At 47.7% G+C, this 19,832-nt stretch overlaps 5 protein-coding genes across 5 annotated transcripts; 4 read left to right on the top strand and 1 right to left on the bottom strand.

The window, feature by feature from the left end:
• Window positions 1-232: 232 nt before the first annotated feature.
• Window positions 233-3,572, top strand: TRV_04250 (uncharacterized protein; the record flags this gene model as incomplete). The annotated part of the gene is made up of 5 exons (XM_003021624.1): window positions 233-628; window positions 705-1,686; window positions 1,818-3,058; window positions 3,125-3,322; window positions 3,396-3,572. The coding sequence occupies 5 exons, from the start codon at window positions 233-235 to the stop codon at window positions 3,570-3,572; spliced, it is 2,994 nt and encodes a 997-aa protein (XP_003021670.1).
• Window positions 3,573-4,196: 624 nt separating this feature from the next.
• On the bottom strand, window positions 4,197-7,885 carry TRV_04249 (uncharacterized protein; the record flags this gene model as incomplete). Its single annotated transcript, XM_003021623.1, has 3 exons — window positions 4,197-5,054; window positions 5,201-7,732; window positions 7,823-7,885. The coding sequence occupies 3 exons, from the start codon at window positions 7,883-7,885 to the stop codon at window positions 4,197-4,199; spliced, it is 3,453 nt and encodes a 1,150-aa protein (XP_003021669.1).
• Window positions 7,886-9,082: 1,197 nt separating this feature from the next.
• On the top strand, window positions 9,083-14,421 carry TRV_04248 (uncharacterized protein; the record flags this gene model as incomplete). The annotated part of the gene is made up of 6 exons (XM_003021622.1): window positions 9,083-9,136; window positions 9,196-9,537; window positions 9,593-9,880; window positions 9,946-12,630; window positions 12,692-12,964; window positions 13,021-14,421. The coding sequence occupies 6 exons, from the start codon at window positions 9,083-9,085 to the stop codon at window positions 14,419-14,421; spliced, it is 5,043 nt and encodes a 1,680-aa protein (XP_003021668.1).
• A 3,091-nt stretch (window positions 14,422-17,512) lies between these two features.
• On the top strand, window positions 17,513-17,923 carry TRV_04247 (uncharacterized protein; the record flags this gene model as incomplete). Its single annotated transcript, XM_003021621.1, has 1 exon — window positions 17,513-17,923. The coding sequence occupies one exon, from the start codon at window positions 17,513-17,515 to the stop codon at window positions 17,921-17,923; it is 411 nt and encodes a 136-aa protein (XP_003021667.1).
• Window positions 17,924-18,105: 182 nt separating this feature from the next.
• TRV_04246 (APSES transcription factor Xbp1, putative) lies at window positions 18,106-19,311 on the top strand (the record flags this gene model as incomplete). Its single annotated transcript, XM_003021620.1, has 1 exon — window positions 18,106-19,311. The coding sequence occupies one exon, from the start codon at window positions 18,106-18,108 to the stop codon at window positions 19,309-19,311; it is 1,206 nt and encodes a 401-aa protein (XP_003021666.1).
• Between the last annotated feature and the right edge of the window lie 521 nt (window positions 19,312-19,832).

Raw genomic sequence — 19,832 nt, 5'->3', positions numbered from 1 at the left:
TAAAAAAAAAAAAAAAGACTATAGTTAGATAACTACCACGAACCGCCGACCAAACCACCGCCGTTGAACGATAACCAGCTGAAGAAGGAGATCGTTACAAACGAAAAGGAGACACGGAAAGGGGACGCAAGGACGAAGAAGACGGCCTTGTTTTGAATCTACGCCGTCGCCGTCAACGACCGCCGCCATGGAGATGAACGGCAGCGCCAAACGAAAGCACTCGGGCAGCGCCATGTCCCTGCCCTCTGCCAAACACTTCAGGCCAGATACCGCTGCTGCTGCTGCCGCGAGCCATACGCCCTCCGAGGACCGCCAGCCGTCCGGAGATGTGACGATGTACGCCTACGACGAGGCAGAGACAGACCCCGAGGCCGCGGCGAGAGCCATGCTGCCCGTCAGCCAGGTGCAGACAGACTCGGCAGAGTGGCAGGAGACCATCGAGAAGGTCGTGCGGTGCGTGGTCTCGATTCACTTCTGCCAGACGGCTTCGTTTGATACGGACCTGTCCATGGCCAGCCAGGCAACGGGGTTCGTGGTCGATGCGAAGAACGGCTATATCATGACCAACAGGCATGTGGTCTGCGCCGGGCCCTTTTGGGGATACTGCATCTTCGATAACCATGAAGAGGTAGGGTCTTTTGCCCTTTATTTTTATTTTTTTGGTCATTATTACTGGAAAGAATGCTAAATTTGTTTGTTTGCAGTGTGATGTGAAGCCAATATATCGAGACCCCGTCCACGACTTTGGTATCCTGAAATTCGACCCTGCCGCAATCAAATATATGCCCCTGACCGAGCTGAAGCTACGGCCTGACTCAGCCAAAGTAGGCGTAGAGATCAGAGTGGTAGGAAACGACGCAGGAGAGAAGCTGAGCATTCTGTCCGGCGTCATCAGTCGGCTGGATCGAAACGCTCCGGAGTATGGTGAAGGGTACAGTGATTTCAACACAAACTACATCCAGGCTGCTGCTGCAGCCAGTGGTGGGAGCTCAGGCAGTCCGGTCGTCAATATTGATGGCTACGCGATTGCTTTACAGGCCGGTGGACGTGCAGACGGCGCTGCCACGGATTATTTCCTGCCTCTTGACCGGCCCCTTCGCGCGTTGCAGTGCATCCAAAACGGCCAGCCAGTGACCCGCGGTACCATACAGACCCAATGGATCATCAAGCCGTTTGATGAGTGTCGAAGACTCGGCCTGTCTCCGGAATGGGAGGCTGCTGTACGGTCAGCTGCGCCCAAGGAGACCGGCATGCTTGTTGCTGAGATCGTGCTCCCAGAAGGCCCCGGAGATGGTAAACTGCAGGAAGGTGACGTCCTGGTCAAGGTCAATGGAGATCTCCTCACCCAATTCGTCAAGCTAGATGCCATCCTGGACTCTTCTATAGGACAGGACGTCACTTTGTTGGTACAAAGGGGCGGCGAGGATCTCGAGGTCAAGTGTCAGGTACAGGACCTTCATGGCATTACTCCTTCACGGTATGTCAGCGTTGCTGGTGCCATCTTCCACGACCTATCGTACCAGCAGGCAAGACTGTATTCCATTCCTTGCCGTGGAGTCTACGTCTGTGAAGCCGCCGGTTCGTTTAAGCTGGAAAACGCCTTTTCCGGCTGGATTATTGATGCCATTGACAAGAGGCCGACCAAGAACTTGGATGAATTCATCCAAGTTATGAAGACCATACCGGGTATGATATTTTGATGTATTTTTTATTTTTTATTTTTTTTATACTGACTTTGTTAGATCGTGCGAGAGTGGTCCTATCATACAAACATATCCGTGATCTTCACACCAGAGGGACCAGCGTCGTGCATATAGATCGCCATTGGCACCCTCAGATGAGGCTTGCCGAAAGAAACGATGCTACTGGTCTCTGGGATTTCACTGACTTAGCTGACCCTTTGCCTGCAGAACCTCCTGTTCCCAGACGTGCAGACTTTATCCATCTCAATGGTGTCAAGCACGCTGCTGCCAACGATATTGTTCGCAGCTTTGTCCGCGTATCTTGTACCATGCCTGTCAGGCTCGACGGGTTCCCACAAGCCCGGACTCATGGTTTCGGTCTGGTCATCGACGCTGAAAAGGGGCTTGTCATCATTTCTCGAGCCATCATTCCATTTGATCTCTGTGACATTAACATCACAGTCGCTGATTCCATCATAGTTAGAGGCAAGGTTGTCTTCATGCACCCGCTTCAGAACTATACGGTCATCCAGTATGACCCCAGCCTGGTTCAGGCTCCCGTCAAATCCGCCAAATTGAGCACAGAATACATGCAGCAGGGTGCTGGAACCCTCTTCGTTGGCTTCAATCAGAACTTCCGTATTGCTGTAACGGCCACGACTGTCACGGATATAACCACTGTTGCAATCCCGCCCAATGCCGCTGCTCCACGATACCGTGCTATCAACCTGGATGCTATCACTGTCGATACAGGCCTCAGCACCCAGTGCACCAGCGGTGTTCTGTTAGGAGAAGATGGTGTCGTCGAGGCTCTCTGGCTCAACTACCTGGGTGAACGAACCGAAAGCTCTCACAAAGATGTTGAGTATCATCTTGGTCTAGCTACACCATCTCTCCTCCCAGTCCTTTCTCAGATCCAAAGCGGCGCCATCCCCAAACTTCGAATCCTCGACATGGAGACCTACGTTATCCAGATGAGCCAGGCTCGCGTCATGGGCGTATCTGAAGAATGGATTCGCAAGGTTGCCATCGCTAACCCAGCGCGTCATGAGCTATTCATGGTACGAAAAGTAGACTGTGCTTCTCCTTCGTCGACGGATACGAGGCCACTCGAGGAAGGAGATATTATTCTTACCCTGAATGACAAACTTGTCACTCGCGTCTCGGACTTTGACGCTATGTACGATCAAGAGTCGCTAGACGCTCTCATCGTGCGTAACGGCGAAGAGATGAAGATACAAATCAAAACCGTCCCCACAGAGGACCTTGAGACCGACAGAGCCCTTATCTTCTGCGGAGCAGTCTTGCAGAAACCCCACCACGCCGTCAGACAGCAAATATCTAAACTGCACTCCGACGTATATGTCAGCGCAAGGGTATGACTTCTTGTCCTAGCTTTCTGTACGTTTACATATCAAACTAATGTCTGTACCTGTCCTTAGAGTCGCGGATCACCTGCCTATCAATACGGCTTGTCACCGACCAACTTCATCACAGCTGTCAATGGTGTAAAGACACCGGATCTGGACTCATTTATTCAGCAAGTCAACATGATCCCGAACAATACATACTTCCGTTTGCGCGCTGTCACATTCGATAACGTGCCATGGGTTGTTACAATGAAGAAGAACGACCACTACGTACGATGAGTCCATATCCATCTCTGACTCTTAAGTTAAACACAAAGGCAGCGCTAACATATACAATGTCTAGTTCCCAATGTCTGAATATGTCAAAGATCCTACTTCAGCCTTAGGGTGGAGGACGATCAGCCATACCCCTGACAGAAAACGCCGAGACACGTATGATACAAATAACCCCAATGCTGATGCTATGATGGAAGATAGAGATGTCGAAATAGGCGATGTAGAGCCTGAGGAAGATGACTGAGAATCCTGTAACATATAAAAAGCTTTCTTCTTTTTTTGTCTTCATTCTTGTTATTGGGTTTATTTCTTTGGATTACTTCTAGATTGATTGGTCTGGGCTATAACTATGGGACAATGTACGAGTGCAACCGAATGTTGGTTTACTAGGTTTACCGGATATTACTAGAGACCGACAACGTCCTTTGGGGTCTTTCTTTGATTTGATACCAGTAGGAATTGGGACTTTTATAGGTTCAAGATGCATATGCCAAACCTCCCTAATGTAATAATCTGTAACCACAATTCCACGAACACAAAAAGCCATATTGATTTGCCATGCCATTAAACCACAAACTCCGCAACAGGCTAATATGTAGTAAAAACCACATAGGTATGCAATCAAAATCTAAACTCCACACATTCAAAAAAGTACAAAACAAGTATAGATAGAAAAGTAGAGTCAAAGCTCCCTCGCCATGTATTAGCAATATAACAAAACAATCAAAATGGAGTGTCTGATACTCCAAGTATCAAATCAACACTGAAAATATGCCGCTGGATTCTCATCCAACCACGTGTTGATATCATTATCCCGAAATGAAAATATGTAAATAACTCGTCCCTATGAAAGCAGACTGATGTGGTTTCAATGAGGGCTGAAGACCCAGCCGCCGTTGTTCTTCAATTTTTCTCTTTCAGCCATGTCCCACTTAATCTCATCCTGTGTCAAGCCGTCCGGACCGTTCCAATTCGCACTGCTAGTACGATCACGGAACTTGCGTAATCTCTCCTTATTGCCTTTGAAGATCTCTTCCATCCGCAGGGGAGCAGATGGGCCGAAGACCATCTCCCCATCCTGGCTTTCTTGTTGAACAAGAATGTTATGGAGGTTCTCTTCCTTGGCCCAGTCTGGGACATGACATGGCTCAGCATCGGAGTCTTCGTCTTCACTGTCAGTAGGAATATCAGGAAGTTTAATGTTTTCGCCGTTTGGATAGGCTGGAGAAGATTTAGGTATGACATGTTTGTTTTGACCAGGCGTTTTGAGATGAGCGGAAGTCGGCTGGGGCGGAACATTATTAGGTTCTGCAAAGGGAATCCTTCCGTTGGCATATTTCGCCATCTCCAAGGGATGGGCCGGCCGATTACCTTGGGTTTGATGGGGAAGGGTTTGGAAGGGTTTTTGTGCGCCGGCAGGGTTCTTAAATATTGGGGGGCAGCCTTGCATCGAGTTCACAGGAGGAGCGGCTGCGTACTTGGAGACACTGGGGAAGTTATTAAGTTTTGACGCGTTGGACTGACGAATAGGAGGAGCCATAGCTGGTCGAACCGCGGTGGGTTCAGGAGCAACAATCTCTTCTTCAGTCTTCCTCCGCTTGCCGTCAAGTTGATGAACACTGCCGGCTTTTGTAGCAGGGGGTCGGACGGTGTTTTGCTCCTCATGTGCACGCTTGGGAGGCTTTGCAGGGTTTGGTGGTGGGTAATTATGTGGTCGGCTCGGAGGCTGAACACTGCCTAACCTTGAGCCAGGTCGTGCTGGTCCTTGGGACTCGCTGAGAATTGAACGTTCGCTGTGTATAACAGAGCTCTACTGCAGAGTTAGTGCGGCATCAAAAAACACATGGGTAGTGGGCTGATAATCACACATACGGTATCATTTGACGGAGTCTGTTGTCGACCACGCTGTTGCTCCAATCTTTTGGCATTCTCGAGTCGCCTCTTCTCAATCGCTTGTTTCTTTGCAAGCGTCTTTGGATCGTCAGTAACAGATTGCTCTCGCTCGTGGCGGATTTTATCTTGCTGTAGCTGTCGGCTGGCTTCCTCTTGCTGCGCAAGTCTCTTACGATCGACTTCACGGCGCTGGTCCAGCTTGCGTTGGGCTTCTCGCTGTTCCTGTTCAGATAAGTAAGTATCAGATGAGATAAAAAATAATATGGTATTAGAAGCATTTACCTGCTCCTTCTTTCTTTCCACAGCTAGAAGAGCTTTTGATTTCGACGACGCAGAAGACGCAGAGCTCTTCAGGCTACCACTGGAAGATGCCGTGGTGAGAAGAGAGGCATTGCTAGCCTTTTTGGAAACCGACGTTTGCTGGACAGTCGGTTCACGGGCTGAAGGGGGTGCCGGGGTTGCCGATTCTGCCCTTATTCGCTGTGAAGATAGAGTTCCTACACGTATGTTGACAGGCTGTGGTTTCGGCTTTCGCATTTCTCTAATGGCTTTTGCAGGCCTACGACCTTCATTGGGCAACGGGTGGGATTGTGATGCGGCATGAGTGTTTGCTCCTCGTCCTTCTTCTGTACTGGGCTCAAGCTCACGACGTGCAGGTTCTGCCTTGGGCACTGGCTCTACCCTTCGAGCAGGGAGGTTTTCTGAGGAATGTTGTGGTACCTCCACTTTATCTAGGATTTGAGGTTTGGAGGGTATATTTGCAGGCTTGGTGGGTTCTGGGTGTAGCTTCTCACGTTCCCTAACTCGTTCCTGCTCTTCCATCTGTTTGCGATCTTTTAGCTCTTGTTCTTTGCGTCTATGCTCCCTTTCGATGGAGCCACGGGTTCGAGGAGCTTTAGCTGGACTTGGTGGGTCAGTAGCTGTTGCTTGAGGCTGGTTCTGTGTACTAGCCTGGGTGCGCTGCCAAGTAGGTGAAAGAGTCTCCAACTTGGCGGTAGCGGAAACGCTCGCGCTACTGCCAAAAAGTCCTCTGGCGCTTTTCATTAAGGATTGAAGCTTTGATTTAGATGCACTTAATGGGCCATCGAAGCGTTTAGGGGAACCAGCCGGTGTAGTGGACTCGCCAGGTGTATCCGCAACAGATGGTGCTTTCTGGGCGGAGCCAGCCGTGCCAGGCCGTGGGGAGATAGGAAACGAAGGAACAGAAGAAGATTTGCTGTGGAAAAAGCCTCCAGGCCGGAATGGTTTTGGGCCCGGCGAGCGCCTTTCAGGTGAAACGGGATGAGCTGAAGGCGCTCTTGAAGCAGGACTAGGAGTGTCCCTATAAATTTGGGCCTCAGGTTGGAACTTATCAGCGGGAAAAGTAAAATGGTTTGGTGTCGGTGGTAATCTCTGAGGGGAGCCGTGAGCAGCTTCCATGGCGGACGAGGGCCTAGAAATAGAGGCATTCTGTGTATTATCATTTGAAGAGGCAGCAGTAGGCGGTGGAAGGTCTGGATAGCTGAGCTGCTGTGTACCTAGCGATGGAGCGGGAGCAATAGATTTGGTGGTACGAGGGGCCTGAGTCTTCCCTAGCATATTGATTTTCTCGTGTAAAAGCTGTGTTGACGACTTGTTCAATCGTTTTGGGGCTTTATTTTCTGCATCAGAATCATGGTCATTGTCAGCCGAATCATCAGTTCCGGCCTTGTCATTAGATTCCAGAGGCTTGTTGTTTTTCTCATTATCCAAGAGCATTTGTGTCAATCGGTTTCCACCAGTCTGCCTCCCAAGGTAGCCGGGTTGGCCAACTATGCTCATGTTCATCTTCGGGGGATCAATATGACTAGTCCTGGACATTCGTCCCCCCATGCTGCGCTTTGTAGTGAGTGGCTCTCTTGCCGGTAGGGATGCAAATGTAAGACTACTTTTTCGAATTGGTGCTCGAACCGGAGTAGGACCATCTGAAGGTGAGCCTATATCATCGAAATTAGGATCGTCCAGATCCTCCTTAGCTTCTGGTTGATGGGGCGAGGCCAAGGGCTGAGGGCGATTCTGGCTCTCGTTCTGTTTCTCTTGGCGAGGAGAGGTGCTGAGAGGATGTTGCTTTGGCAAAGCTGTGTTCTTTGGGATATAGCGAGAATATTCAAACTCCATTGGCTCCACCGTGTTTTCCTTGCTTGGTGCAACTTCTCTCGCGGAGTGAAACGAGTCTTCGGTAATACGACGAACATTGGCAGGGCTCTTAGGGCCTTCATCGACGGGCAGTATTGTCGAGTCCTCGATGACTTGGGTAGCTGTTTCTACCTCCATTTGATGATCTGGTTCGTTGGTGTCTGTTGGGAGGGAATCCGGCATTCCATGGTAGCCGGAGTCGGTATTGTAATTCGGGTTCGAATTCTGTGTGCTGGGAAGAGGCGATCGCAGCTTCTCGTTGCTAGTCAAAAGCTTCGCGATCTCGTTTGTAAATCGATTAGTAGGTCCGGAGCTGTGCCGAGCATTGTGTCCGGAGGAGAATATATCACTCAAAGGCTACGACAATGTTAGAAATAATGCGCGCTGCTTCACAGTAACAATATCGCTGGAGATATGTAGGTATGCGATATATCCAGAGTAACTTACTACTCGCGCTTCTCGCGGTGTCTTGAGAATCTTTCTTGCTGTTCGAGGAGTCTTGCCGCGCATTTTGCCAGGGGTCTTGAATAGCTCGGTAACGCTGCTGCTTTAACTGGTTAGACGGGGAAGCAAGATCTAGGAAGATATGTGAAAGATGGGCATGAGAATAGGCAATACAACTGATCACGGGTGAATATCTCCGCCATATGCTCGTTAAGCCAGTCCATCTCATGTCGCACTGGGAACTCGACTTCGTCCAGTTCCTGTTGCACTAATTGCCTGCAGTTCTCTTTTTCTTCGGCAATCCATTCCTTCGAACCAACGGGCTTACGCGCCCTTGCTATAGCACTCGCCATAGCTGATCTGTGGTGTGGTGGTTGGAATAGCTGGTATGGGCCGATAACGAGTCGTTGTTAATCGAGGTCAAACGAGGCAAACGAGGGTAAACAAACCGCTCTTGGTGGCGGAAAGTGTAGAGAACACGGAATCTCAGCTGCGTCGAGGTATGAAACACTCCATGAGGCTGACTGGAACTTGAGGTGCGCTATGTGAAGTGTCCAAGCCGGCTGTCCGTCTGTCTGTCGACGTTGTCTTTAGAAGTTGAAGTCGAAGTCGAAGTCGAAGTTGGATCTTTGGTTGGATGTTTCGATGTGTTTTTCCACCTCCGAAAAGGGAAAGTTGGATCAAAACAACGCGACTTGCTTAGTCATGCGGATAATAGTTAATCCGTCACCCAGCGGCCCGGCCCAGGGCCATCTGGATGTGAAGATTTATGATGCCGCGCAAAAGAAGTCAACAGTTAACAACCTATAACAATGCCGCAAGCGGTGTCGCTCGAGGTGGATGCCGCAATTGCTGAGCGTGAATCTGCTGCTGTTTTACCGCCGTCCATGAGTTTCCAGCTGTAAAAGAGCGAGAAAACGCAGTTGTTTATCGATAGAGGCGCCCAAGTGTTTATATATTTCCTATTCGGGTAAGCATTTGTCGGTCCGATGTTCATCCGCTCAAATTTTATTGGAAGGGCCGCCAACCTTACCTAACTGCCGCCGCGAAGCAGAAAACCATAAAAGACAACAAAAGGACAACCACGGTCGAGTTTCTCGACATCTGCGATATCTGCCACTCGTTTATTACCTGGAGCGACATGCAGAGCGAATGAGCCTGAGGTCAATAGCCAGACCTACTCTGTTCTGAACGCTTGACACGGCTACTCAATCCCCCCCCTGAACGCCCCTTGAAGACACTGCTGAGACAATACCCGGCGCGATGGCGAGTGAAAGCGATTTTGAGAGCGACGGCTTCAGCTCCGACTTTGCCCCGGTAAGTGTTCAATTTGTTTGTTGTTTGCTGGCTACAAGTGCTGACGGTGTCCATGATAGAAACCAAAGGCAAAGGCGGCCCCAAAGAAAGCCGCTGCCGCCCCCAAAGCAAAGGGTGCCCCCAAAAAACTAACCCAAACTACTCTCAAACCCAAGACGACATCAAAAGCCACATCATCTAAGAAAACTGCCCGACCTGATCCCGAAGATGAGCTGGACTCAGTAGCGGAGGATGCGGACTCCGATGATGCAGACGCTCTTGACAGCACTCCCCCTAACGCGTCTAAGAAGCAGAAAGCTGCTCCCAAGAAGGCTGCCTCAAAACCTCTTGCTAATGTGGAGAATGGGTCTTTCGCCACGGAAACGGTAGAGGGAGGTGGGTCATCCGAGAAGTACCAGAAGGTAAGCCCTATCATATAACCATCCTACACCCTCTTGTCACTAAATGCCGGTTTAGATCACCCAATTAGAACATATCCTCAAACGCCCAGACACGTATATCGGCTCTGTTGAACGAACGGAGAAGCACATGTGGGTTTATAACTCAACAACAGAGTTGATGGAGTATAGAGAGGTCTCTTTCGTTCCTGGTCTATACAAAATCTTCGATGAAATCCTCGTTAACGCGGCGGACAACAAACAAAATGACCCAAACATGAGTGAGATCAGGGTTACCTTGGATAAGGAAGCTGGTGAAATTAGCGTCTGGAATAACGGTCGTGGTATTCCAGTAGAGATACACAAGGTATGTACTTTCCCCTCCTTGATTATAGTACATATTTTAGAAGTGCAATGCTAAGTATTTTGTAGAAAGAGCAAACCTACATTCCTGAACTTATTTTCGGTCATTTGTTGACTTCATCGAACTACAACGATATGCAAGAGAAAGTCACCGGCGGACGAAACGGTTACGGAGCAAAACTCTGTAATATTTTTAGTAATGAATTCACGGTCGAAACGGCTGACTCTAAGCAGAAAAAGAAATTCAAACTCACATGGACGAACAATATGTCAACTATGGGAAAGGCCAAGATTACTGAATGCAAAGGTGACGACTATACCAAGGTTACATTCAAACCTGATTTTGCAAAGTTCGGCATGGACGGAATGGATGATGATTTCGAGGCCTTGGTTAAAAGAAGGGTCTACGACATGGCTGGCACCTGCGGGACAGCAGTGAAATTAAACGGCACAAGGATCCCCATCAAGTCTTTCAAAAAATACATGGAAATGTACACCAAAGCAATCAAGGCTGAGCGAGGAGAGGATCCGACTTCGGCTTCTGACAAAAATGATATAATTACAGAAAGCCCGGACCGGCGCTGGGAAATTGGATTCACCGTATCGGATGGCTCTTTTCAACAGGTTTCTTTTGTCAATTCCATCGCAACAACATCTGGTGGAACGCACGTCAATTACATCAGTGACCAAATCTGCAACAAGCTTGCCGACGCTCTGAAAAAGAAAAACAAGACCGGGGCAACTCTTAAGGCTGCCCAGATCAAGAACCACATCTTCCTCTTCGTCAATTCCCAGATTGTCAATCCAGCCTTTACTTCTCAAACTAAAGAGCAATTGACTACCAGACCAAGCCAATTCGGAAGCAAATGTGTTGTTTCTGATGACTTTTTGAAGAAGGTCATGAAGACCCGTGTCATGGACGATATCCTCCACTTTGCAGAAAAGAAAGCTGATCAAATTTTGAAGAAAACGGACGGAAACCGCCGTTCCCGTATGAATAACCCGAAGCTTACAGATGCAAATAAGGCCGGCACTAAAGATGGACACCACTGTACTCTCATCCTAACTGAAGGTGATTCCGCTAAGGGCTTGGCTATGGCCGGCCGAGCAGTTGTGGGACCTGACCTTTTTGGAGTCTTTCCACTTCGAGGAAAACTTCTCAACGTTCGAGATGCCTCCGTAGACCAAATCTCGAAGAATGCTGAAATCCAGAACATCAAAAACTTCATTGGCTTACAGCATAAAAAGGAATATACTGATACTCGTGGTCTCCGGTACGGCCATTTGATGATTATGACTGATCAGGATCATGACGGTAGTCATATCAAGGGCTTGCTCATCAATTATCTTCAGGTTGCATTCCCAACTCTCTTGAAAATACCCGGCTTCCTGATCGAATTCATCACGCCTATTGTTAAAGTTTGGAAGGGAGATCCTAAAAATCCAACTCACTCCAAATCTTTCTTCACCATTCCAGAATATGAGGAGTGGAAGGAAGCTCATGCGCATGATAAGAAGTGGCAAAAGAAGTACTACAAAGGTTTGGGTACTAGTTCGACAGAGGACGCCCAAATTTACTTCCAAGATTTGGACAGGCACCTGAAACAGTTTCACACACTGCAGGATAAGGAGGCAGAGCTCATCGAGCTTGCTTTTTCTAAGAAGAAAGCGGACGAACGAAAGGAGTGGCTTCGTCAGTTCAAGCCAGGAACATACCTTGACCATTCCACGGACCAAATCACTTATACTGATTTCATCAACAAAGAGCTTATTCTTTTTAGTATGGCTGATAACATTCGATCCATTCCCTCAGTGGTAGATGGCTTGAAACCCGGCCAGCGGAAGGTTTTGTACACTATGTTCAAACGCAATGTCAGAAAGGACATTAAGGTTGTCGAACTTGCTGGTTATGTCTCCGGTATGACGGCTTATCAACATGGTGATAACTCTTTGCATACCACTATTGTTGGTCTGGCTCAAACCTTCGTCGGGTCAAACAACATCAATTGCTTGGAACCTAGCGGTAACTTTGGAAGTCGTCTCCAAGGTGGTTCTGACAGTGCCAGTGCTCGTTATATTTACACACGTCTCTCGCCGTTTGCGAGACGATTATTCCATCAAGCTGATGAGCCGTTATTGGTGAACAACGTTGACGATGGAAAAGTGATTGAGCCTGAAACTTACGTGCCTGTTGTTCCACTCATTCTCATCAACGGCGCTGATGGTATTGGAACAGGCTGGAGCACCTCAATCCCAAATTATAACCCAGAAGAAGTAGTTGACAACCTCAAGCGGCTGATGGTAGGTGAGGAGCTTGTTCCAATGAAGCCATGGTTCCGCGGTTTTAAAGGTGAAGTTTCTGGGTCTGGAGATCGTTACAAGTTCAGTGGGATCATCAAACAAACTGCAGACAACGAAGTAGAAATCACCGAATTGCCTATCCGTACCTGGACCCAAGATTTCAAGGACAAGCTTGAGGAAATCATCAAGGCTGAAAAGGTCCCTTCATTTATTAAAGATTACAAGGACTACAACACCCACACCAATGTTCATTTCATCATTCAGATGGAAGAAAAACACATGAAGAAGGCCCTTGAGGAAGGCCTTGAGGAAAAGTTCAAGCTTGTTAAACAAATAGCAACTTCGAACATGGTTGCTTTTGACGCTGAAGGTCGTATTACACGCTACGAAACTCCAGAGGACATTTTGCGGGCCTTTTATGCCGTCCGTATCAAACTGTATGAGAAACGAAAGGTACGGAGCATACATATCTGTCTCACAATTATTGCCTCTATGTCTCTAACGGTAGTTATAGCAATATCTCCTGTCGGAACTTCAAACCCAGCTTGACAAGTTAAGCAACCAAGCCCGCTTTGTTCAGATGATTATAGATGGAGAACTGGTGATCTCAAAGAAGAAGAAAGCTGTTCTCATTCAAGAGCTGCAGGAGAAGGGGTTCAAGCCATTCCCAAAGGTTGTCGGTACTCCAGAACCGGGGGAAGCTGGTGATGTTGAAGAAGAAGAAGACGAAGAGGAGGAGACCACAACCGCCGCCGTTTCTTCTGATGCATATGATTACCTTCTGAGCGTAAGTTCCACCACGCCCTACTAATCACGCTTTCATTCTAACCTTTGATCCTACAGATGCCTCTGTGGTCCCTGACCCAGGAACGTGTTGACAAACTGCGACGCCAAATTGGAGACAAGGAGATGGAAGTTGATGCGCTGATCAAACTAACAAAGGAAGATCTCTGGAGGAAGGACCTTGACGAGTTCATTTCCGAATGGAGATTCCAGCTTGAGGACGAAGACAACCGCCGCAAGAAAATAGCTAGTCGTGGCAGACGCTTATCATCCAAGGTCAAAACTGGCAGCCGAGCTACTGCTGCCAAAAAACGCAAGGCGGGCTCGGGTGATGATAGTGATTTCGATGTGCCCAAGGGAAAGAAGGCAACCGTTAATCGCATTCAACCCAAGGGCGGGCTACTTGATTTCCTTAGTAAAGCGAAGCCCAAGCCAAAGGCAACATCCCGTGTCGATGGTGCAGATGATTCGGATGACTTTGAGGATGAAGTTATGCCGAAGCCGAAATCGCGAGGAGCCGCAAAGGAAGCCAAAGCTAAGCCTGCGCCAGCGCCTGTGTCTAAGGGACTAAGTGACGCAGATTTCTTGGACATTGATTCTATGGGAACTGACAACCCGAAGCGGGAGCCATCACCTGTAGAGAAACCAAAGGTGGTCGATGATGACTCGGATATCGAGATGATCCCTAAGCCCACCACGCAACGCAGCGCTCGAAACAAACAGCAGCCTAAGAAGTACCATGGTTTCAGTACATCTGAGGATGAAGAGGAAGATGACTTTGATGTCAGCGCCATGGTCAAGGGGATAGACAAGAAAAAGCCAAACACAGTCTCCACAGGGCCAACTCTTTTCTCTGAACCTTCTCGCCCGGCCGGGGGAAACTCGAAACTTCCTGCAAAGCCGGCAAAGGAGACGATGGAATTTGATGCAGATGAAACTGACTACTCGAAACTTATCCCTCAAAACTCTCCAAGGCGCTCTCTACTTGTGAAGCCGAAAGAAAACAAGGTGTTTTCAGATGCAGAAGATGACATCGAAGATGAACCTAAACCTGTTGCTAAATCGACAGCAAAGGCCAAAGCTTCTTCCAGCTCCAAGTCAACTTCAAAACCTGCTGCAAAGACTTCAACAACTTCTGCTCGAGGCCGGCCAAAGAAAGCAGTAGCTGCCGCGCCAGAGAAAGAGAAGAAGGCCCTTCAACTCTCACCTGCAGCAAAGGTCTATGCTTCTAAAAAGGCCAAAGCCAAGAAAATAGTGGACGATATGTCTGATGACGATATCGACGCCATGGCTAATGATATTCTCGACTCGGAACCCGAGGAAGCTGTCAAACCATCGTCTAGGACGAGACCTGCACGTCGGGCAGCTACAACTGCCAAAAAGCCTGTGTACGCCCTTGATGACGACAGCAGTGAAGAAGACGGAGATGCAGCAGTTTCCAGCGAGGACTTCTCGGACTAAGAAGTCTGTAGTTTAATGGGCACGGGTCATTGATTTGTTAGGGGGGTATTTATGGAGTCAACCTCATGGGGAAAACAAGAGGGCCCCTGGCTGGTGTTCGGGGATAGGGCTCGATTTAACTATTTCATTATCCATTTCCTGCATCTTTTCTCACATGGTTGTATGGCATGCATTTGATATATTCTTCAGCTGTTAATATTCCTCCGCTATAATAGCTATGGTATAAAGGTACCTTTTCCATAACATACTTGTCCATATTCTATGTCTATATCTCCCCTTATCCTCCCCACGTCCATGGTCCCATCATCAGGCATCAGCAGAGACAGAACGACATTTTCCCGTTCAATGTACGACTTTGCAATATTTCGTTACTCGAAGGGGAGCTCCCGGTCCCTTTTCAGGGGACTTGTGTCTTCCTGCGAAGCTAGCTATCAGCATGACAGCCAGGATAGATCTAGACCATTATCTTCATTTGAAACCATTCTCGCCGACGGAAGGCTCTTAAAATTTAAGGGGTCTTGGTTTGTGACCGTGGAAGGCGATAAAGCCGTCGCCCTCGCGGTTGTACTGCTGGTCGTCTTTTTTACTTTTTTCGTGGTGCTCAACTTATTTTTTTAACCTCACTTCAACCTACACGATGATTCCTTCAGCACCAAACTGCCAACAACAGCGCGCCCCGATGGAGCTTTACTGTGAAAAGTGCTACTGCTAGACATTTACCGGCCGTGTGGATAGCTCTATTGTTGACTATTCAAGCAACACAAGACAGGAGCCATAACAAACCGTTCAGTTGAGCGCCAGGCTTTCCCGCGGCCCCTGAAGATGATGGGCTCCTGGAGACGGAAATGCGGGTATTTGTCCTATCATTATGCTCAGTTTTACATATATTCTGTTTCATATTCAGGGCCCGTGGGATGATAATCTACTTTGCTCCTTGATATAGCAGAGCCGGGAGAAGTATAACTAATTCCGAAGTATTTTACGTATGGAGCGTGAGTTCTTTCTGATATGCTTGATGCACCGGAAAACATCATCAAAAGTCTTGCAGGTTCTCGCATATATGCCATATAATTAACTTAATATTAACGTCAGATACAGGAGAACTGGAGATTCTGTCGAGTGTTTGTGGAGTTGTACAGTTGCCGGGGAATGTCCTGGGGATGTGGGATTTGCTAAACCGTCGTCAGCTGGCCGAAAGGTTTACGTGCCACCATCTCAAGCTCTCCCGCTTGGTATAAGGCTTCAAGCTATATTTGTGGCGGCCTAACCCAACGCTATTGATACCCTGTATTTTGCTTGATCCTTTAACCAGGTCTGCCCATGTTTGCCATTTTCAACCTCCTTCGCTAGGTGTCCATTTCAGGCCTTGTTGAGTCGAAACTGTGGGGGCAGACAAGCATCTATCCGTCACACGAGCTTTCAAGCCATGCAGCTTCCCGCAACACGCCCACGGATCAGGCAACCGCCTTTCTTTTCTTTCTGGCTCTTGGCTAGATCAAGTATAGCAACCTTCAAAGCTTGCCATACATTCAGGCTCCTGGCATATTCACCCCCTTCTGGCCCAGTTTTGGCAGTTTTTTAAAGGGCTCTAATTTTTATGGCAGTATCCTCTATGCGTGACCGGTTCAATAGGGGACCATAGCGGGATCGGACGCGACCCCAACAATGGAACAAGGAGAGCAGAATACGCTTTTACCTTATCACCACATCAGTTGAAAAATATAAATCATTCATTTAAGTGGTTGGTTCCCTAAATGATAGCTCTTTCTTCATTTTGTCATACGTGGATGGCACCAGAAGTCTTCAGCATTGGGGGAACACAGTGTCTTTGGGATAAAAAGCTTCGCCCTTAGTGGATTAATGGACCAGGGACAAAGGCAAAAAACGCTTTGGATCCAAATGTAAGTGCGTTATAGGAGACAACTACTAGATAAATGCCCTCTTTTCAAATACCTAAGGAACCTGTGTTGCCCAACTGGCAATTTTCGGGTATCTGCATACGTTGACTGAAACGTGCCTCTCCTCGATGGAGTACACCCATCCGTTGCCCTCTTAGAGAGGGTTGGGATATTTCTATATCCTGAGCAGAATATACCCTGACATTCTCACACTTACGGGGCCCTAGTTTAAAGGCCTAGTTTGCGCACAATGCTAGGCATAGACACCCCTTCCGATACATCAAAGGGGAGAAGAAAAAATACCATCGGAACAATGTCGCAGGTTCCCAGATATCGGGATCGGAACAGAGGTACTTGCAAAAATATTTCCAAGGGTGTATCTATCAGAGCCATCTAGCTGATAGAAAATGCCCCATCTTGCAAAATGATTGTTGATGCTTTCATGGCATTGACCAAAGCCGAACATTATTCTGCGTCTTTCTTAGTGAGACCTGCACTAACTAAACTCCACAGCTTCCCATCTCTCCCATTTCCCTTCACCGCTTGCCCAACTGTGGTAGGTAGCCTCGATGATTGGTATCAAGTGCTGGTGGTCCCTTGCACGGTACAAACAAACAGTTACATCAGGCCCATAAGTTTCCAGAGTACCCAATGTACTTCGCTGTCCTAAAGCAAGTTGACCTTTCTTACAAGGCCACTAGCTTAGAGACCTCCGGAGAAACAAATATCAATTCTGGGAACGTATCTTTTTACTGGGAGTATTGAGTGTCTCCTCATCTAGCATTATTATCTCCCCTTCTGCCTGTCAATAACCGCGATGCCCTTTTCCCGCTAGATGCAATGTCCTGCATCTGGCCTATGCCTCCCTTCACTACTCCTGTAGAACAGGCCCCTCTTTCAACTTCTGGACACTTTCTTTATCATTCAAGCTCTGTCTCAAGCCTTTCTCTCTCATTATCAGCTATTCCTGACTACTGAGGCTTGATCTTAGGAGACTATATCCCGTGGCTCTACCTTTTCCTTGTTTGTCAACTATATTTTTATCGAAACTGCGCCATCTTTTGTGACACTTTCTTAACTCTTCCGCCTTGTACAAATCCACGGTCAAATTAATATCGATCTCAGACAACGACCCATTCGACGATAGGGGTTATATTCTGGAAGATCGACATCGGAGAAATTTCTCATTCGCGATGACATCCATCGCCTCTCTGCTCAATCCAGAGCCGGACTCTACCAAAAAGAACCAAACAGTGCTAGCTCCCGGTTCTTCTCCAGGGAACGAAAGAGGGAGCCAGTCCTCTCCCCCCGCAAAGAAACAAAAGGTCTCAAAGGATGCAGCCGTTTTTACTAGAGGAAGGGTACGGGGGCCCCTCAAGTATCCTCCTTGTGAATGGCAGGACGAAAAGCTGGCTGAAGCGCACAAATTGTTTGAGATTCACCCAATGGGCCATATCACAGAATTCCCCAGACATATACCATACAACAGTGAGAAAAAGTCCTTCCTTGAAAAAACCGGGAGGGAAAGTTTTGAAGGTAATGTTTCCAGTATATTTGTGCTCTACCCATCCTTGAAGCTAACAGAGCATAGTATTTCAATATGAATTCAAAATTCCTGGTGATGATAAAGTATACACTGTAATGTGGGATTACAACATTGGTTTAGTCCGGACGACCTCCCTATTCCGATGCAATAACTATTCAAAGGTGAGATTTCTATCGAATCACTACTCAAGGTTTACACTTACTGAGCTGAGAATTCTCCCCTTAGACTGCACCCGCAAAAATGTTGAATGCCAACCCCGGTCTCAGAGAAATCTGCCACAGTATAACTGGCGGTGCCCTGGCAGCGCAAGGTAACAAGGCAATTCCCCGTTCCAAGAAAAAACTTGACTCGCTAATGATAAAAGGGTATTGGATGCCGTTTGAGGCTGCCAAAGCAGTGGCTGCCACGTTTTGCTGGAAGATTCGATATGCCTTAACCCCTTTATTTGGGGTCGGTTTTCTTTCAGAGTGTATTAAGCCGACCGATGAGATGTTTGGACGTATGATCATTGATCCTGCTATTATTCGAGCTGCAACCATTACAGCACATCAGCAGCGCAATCTTGAGCTCCAGAAGGCATCCTCAAATCGTCTTCCGAGCTCTAACATTTCCTACTTACCCCTGAAACCTAGGGCAGAACATGTTAGTGTCAAAAGATTGCGATCTAGATCCCACGACAGTTCTCCAGACGACGAGGATGTCACCATTTTTGATAACAGAGGCCCTAATCCCCATAGGGGCGCATCCTACTATGACCACCAAGCATACTCTCCATCAACCCTACCAAATTCTGGATGGACGCCTGCCAATACGCCACGTACCTCCCAGCCTTTCAGGCGTCTCATGAATAACGGAAATGAGAGCATTCTCCCGTCTCCAAAGGACATCATTGAGTCACTTTCTCGGATGAATAACACTAAACTGTCGACTCGCCCCAATGGATCATACCTAGCCTTCAATGAAGTTGAGAATGTCAGCGATGACGGCAGCGACGACGACGATAGCATTACTGCATCGACATCTGAAGATGAGCCTGGGAATAAAGCGCTTACCCAATGGTCTAAGGTGGACCGCAGCTTCGAATCCGAGGCCGACGGTGAAACAGACCAAGAAGATACGACAATGCCTGACGAAAAAACACCCCTATGTTTGCCTCTTACCCAAACACCGCGCGAGGGCACAAATGAAAGCGTCGTTCATACTAGACACTCAAATCCAGAGGGGTCTGTGACAGGAAGAGATGAGGTGGAAAAGGAGAATACGAGGGAACAGCATGAGGCAGAAGCCGAACCAAAGCCGGAAGGGAGGCAGTCACCTCTACCCTTGACAAACGACGCCAGGGCAGCGTATATGTTGATGAAACTACATATGCAGGAGGCAGTGAGCAACAACACTGCAGCCTTAGATGAAGATCCGGCAAGGAAGAAGAGGCGTGCATCAGCATAGAAAGAATGGCATTGAATTAAAACACAAACCCCGGGGTCACAATGGGTGTTGAGATTTGTTCTGACTTGACTCGAATTTTTTTTTTTTTTTTCCCTTTCTTGATTTCATTTAATTTCCTATTTATCTTCACAGGGGGCCAGTTGTCTCCTCAGATGCATGAAAATCTGGCTGGAAACTTTTAAATGGTGGAGGTCGGGCGTGTTTTCTTCCATGAGATTCATTGTTTGCCCATAATTTGGACTCGTCATTTTATCTAACTAACTATTTGGTTCATATTTTTGTCACTTCACTTTATCATAATGATTATCCTCTTCCACTCCATCTTACTGTAATACCGAGTAACTATGCCTATGGGTTCTTGTAGACGACTATTAATGAAGTTCACCTTCAAAATAGAATAATTTACTGAAGTCTAGAAAAGTAAAGTTGCTCTTGGGGTAGTTAGAAGAATTTTGATTCATTCATCAACATGCTTTTAACTAACTATACTCATTAATAATTTGGGTGAAGGAGAAAATTGA

The sequence above is a fragment of the Trichophyton verrucosum genome (assembly GCF_000151505.1).
Source record: "Trichophyton verrucosum HKI 0517 chromosome Unknown contig00331_1.f1.exp, whole genome shotgun sequence".
NCBI lineage: Eukaryota > Fungi > Ascomycota > Eurotiomycetes > Onygenales > Arthrodermataceae > Trichophyton > Trichophyton verrucosum.
Note: the sequence above shows the minus strand (reverse complement) of the source record. Positions and strands in the feature narration are given on the sequence as shown.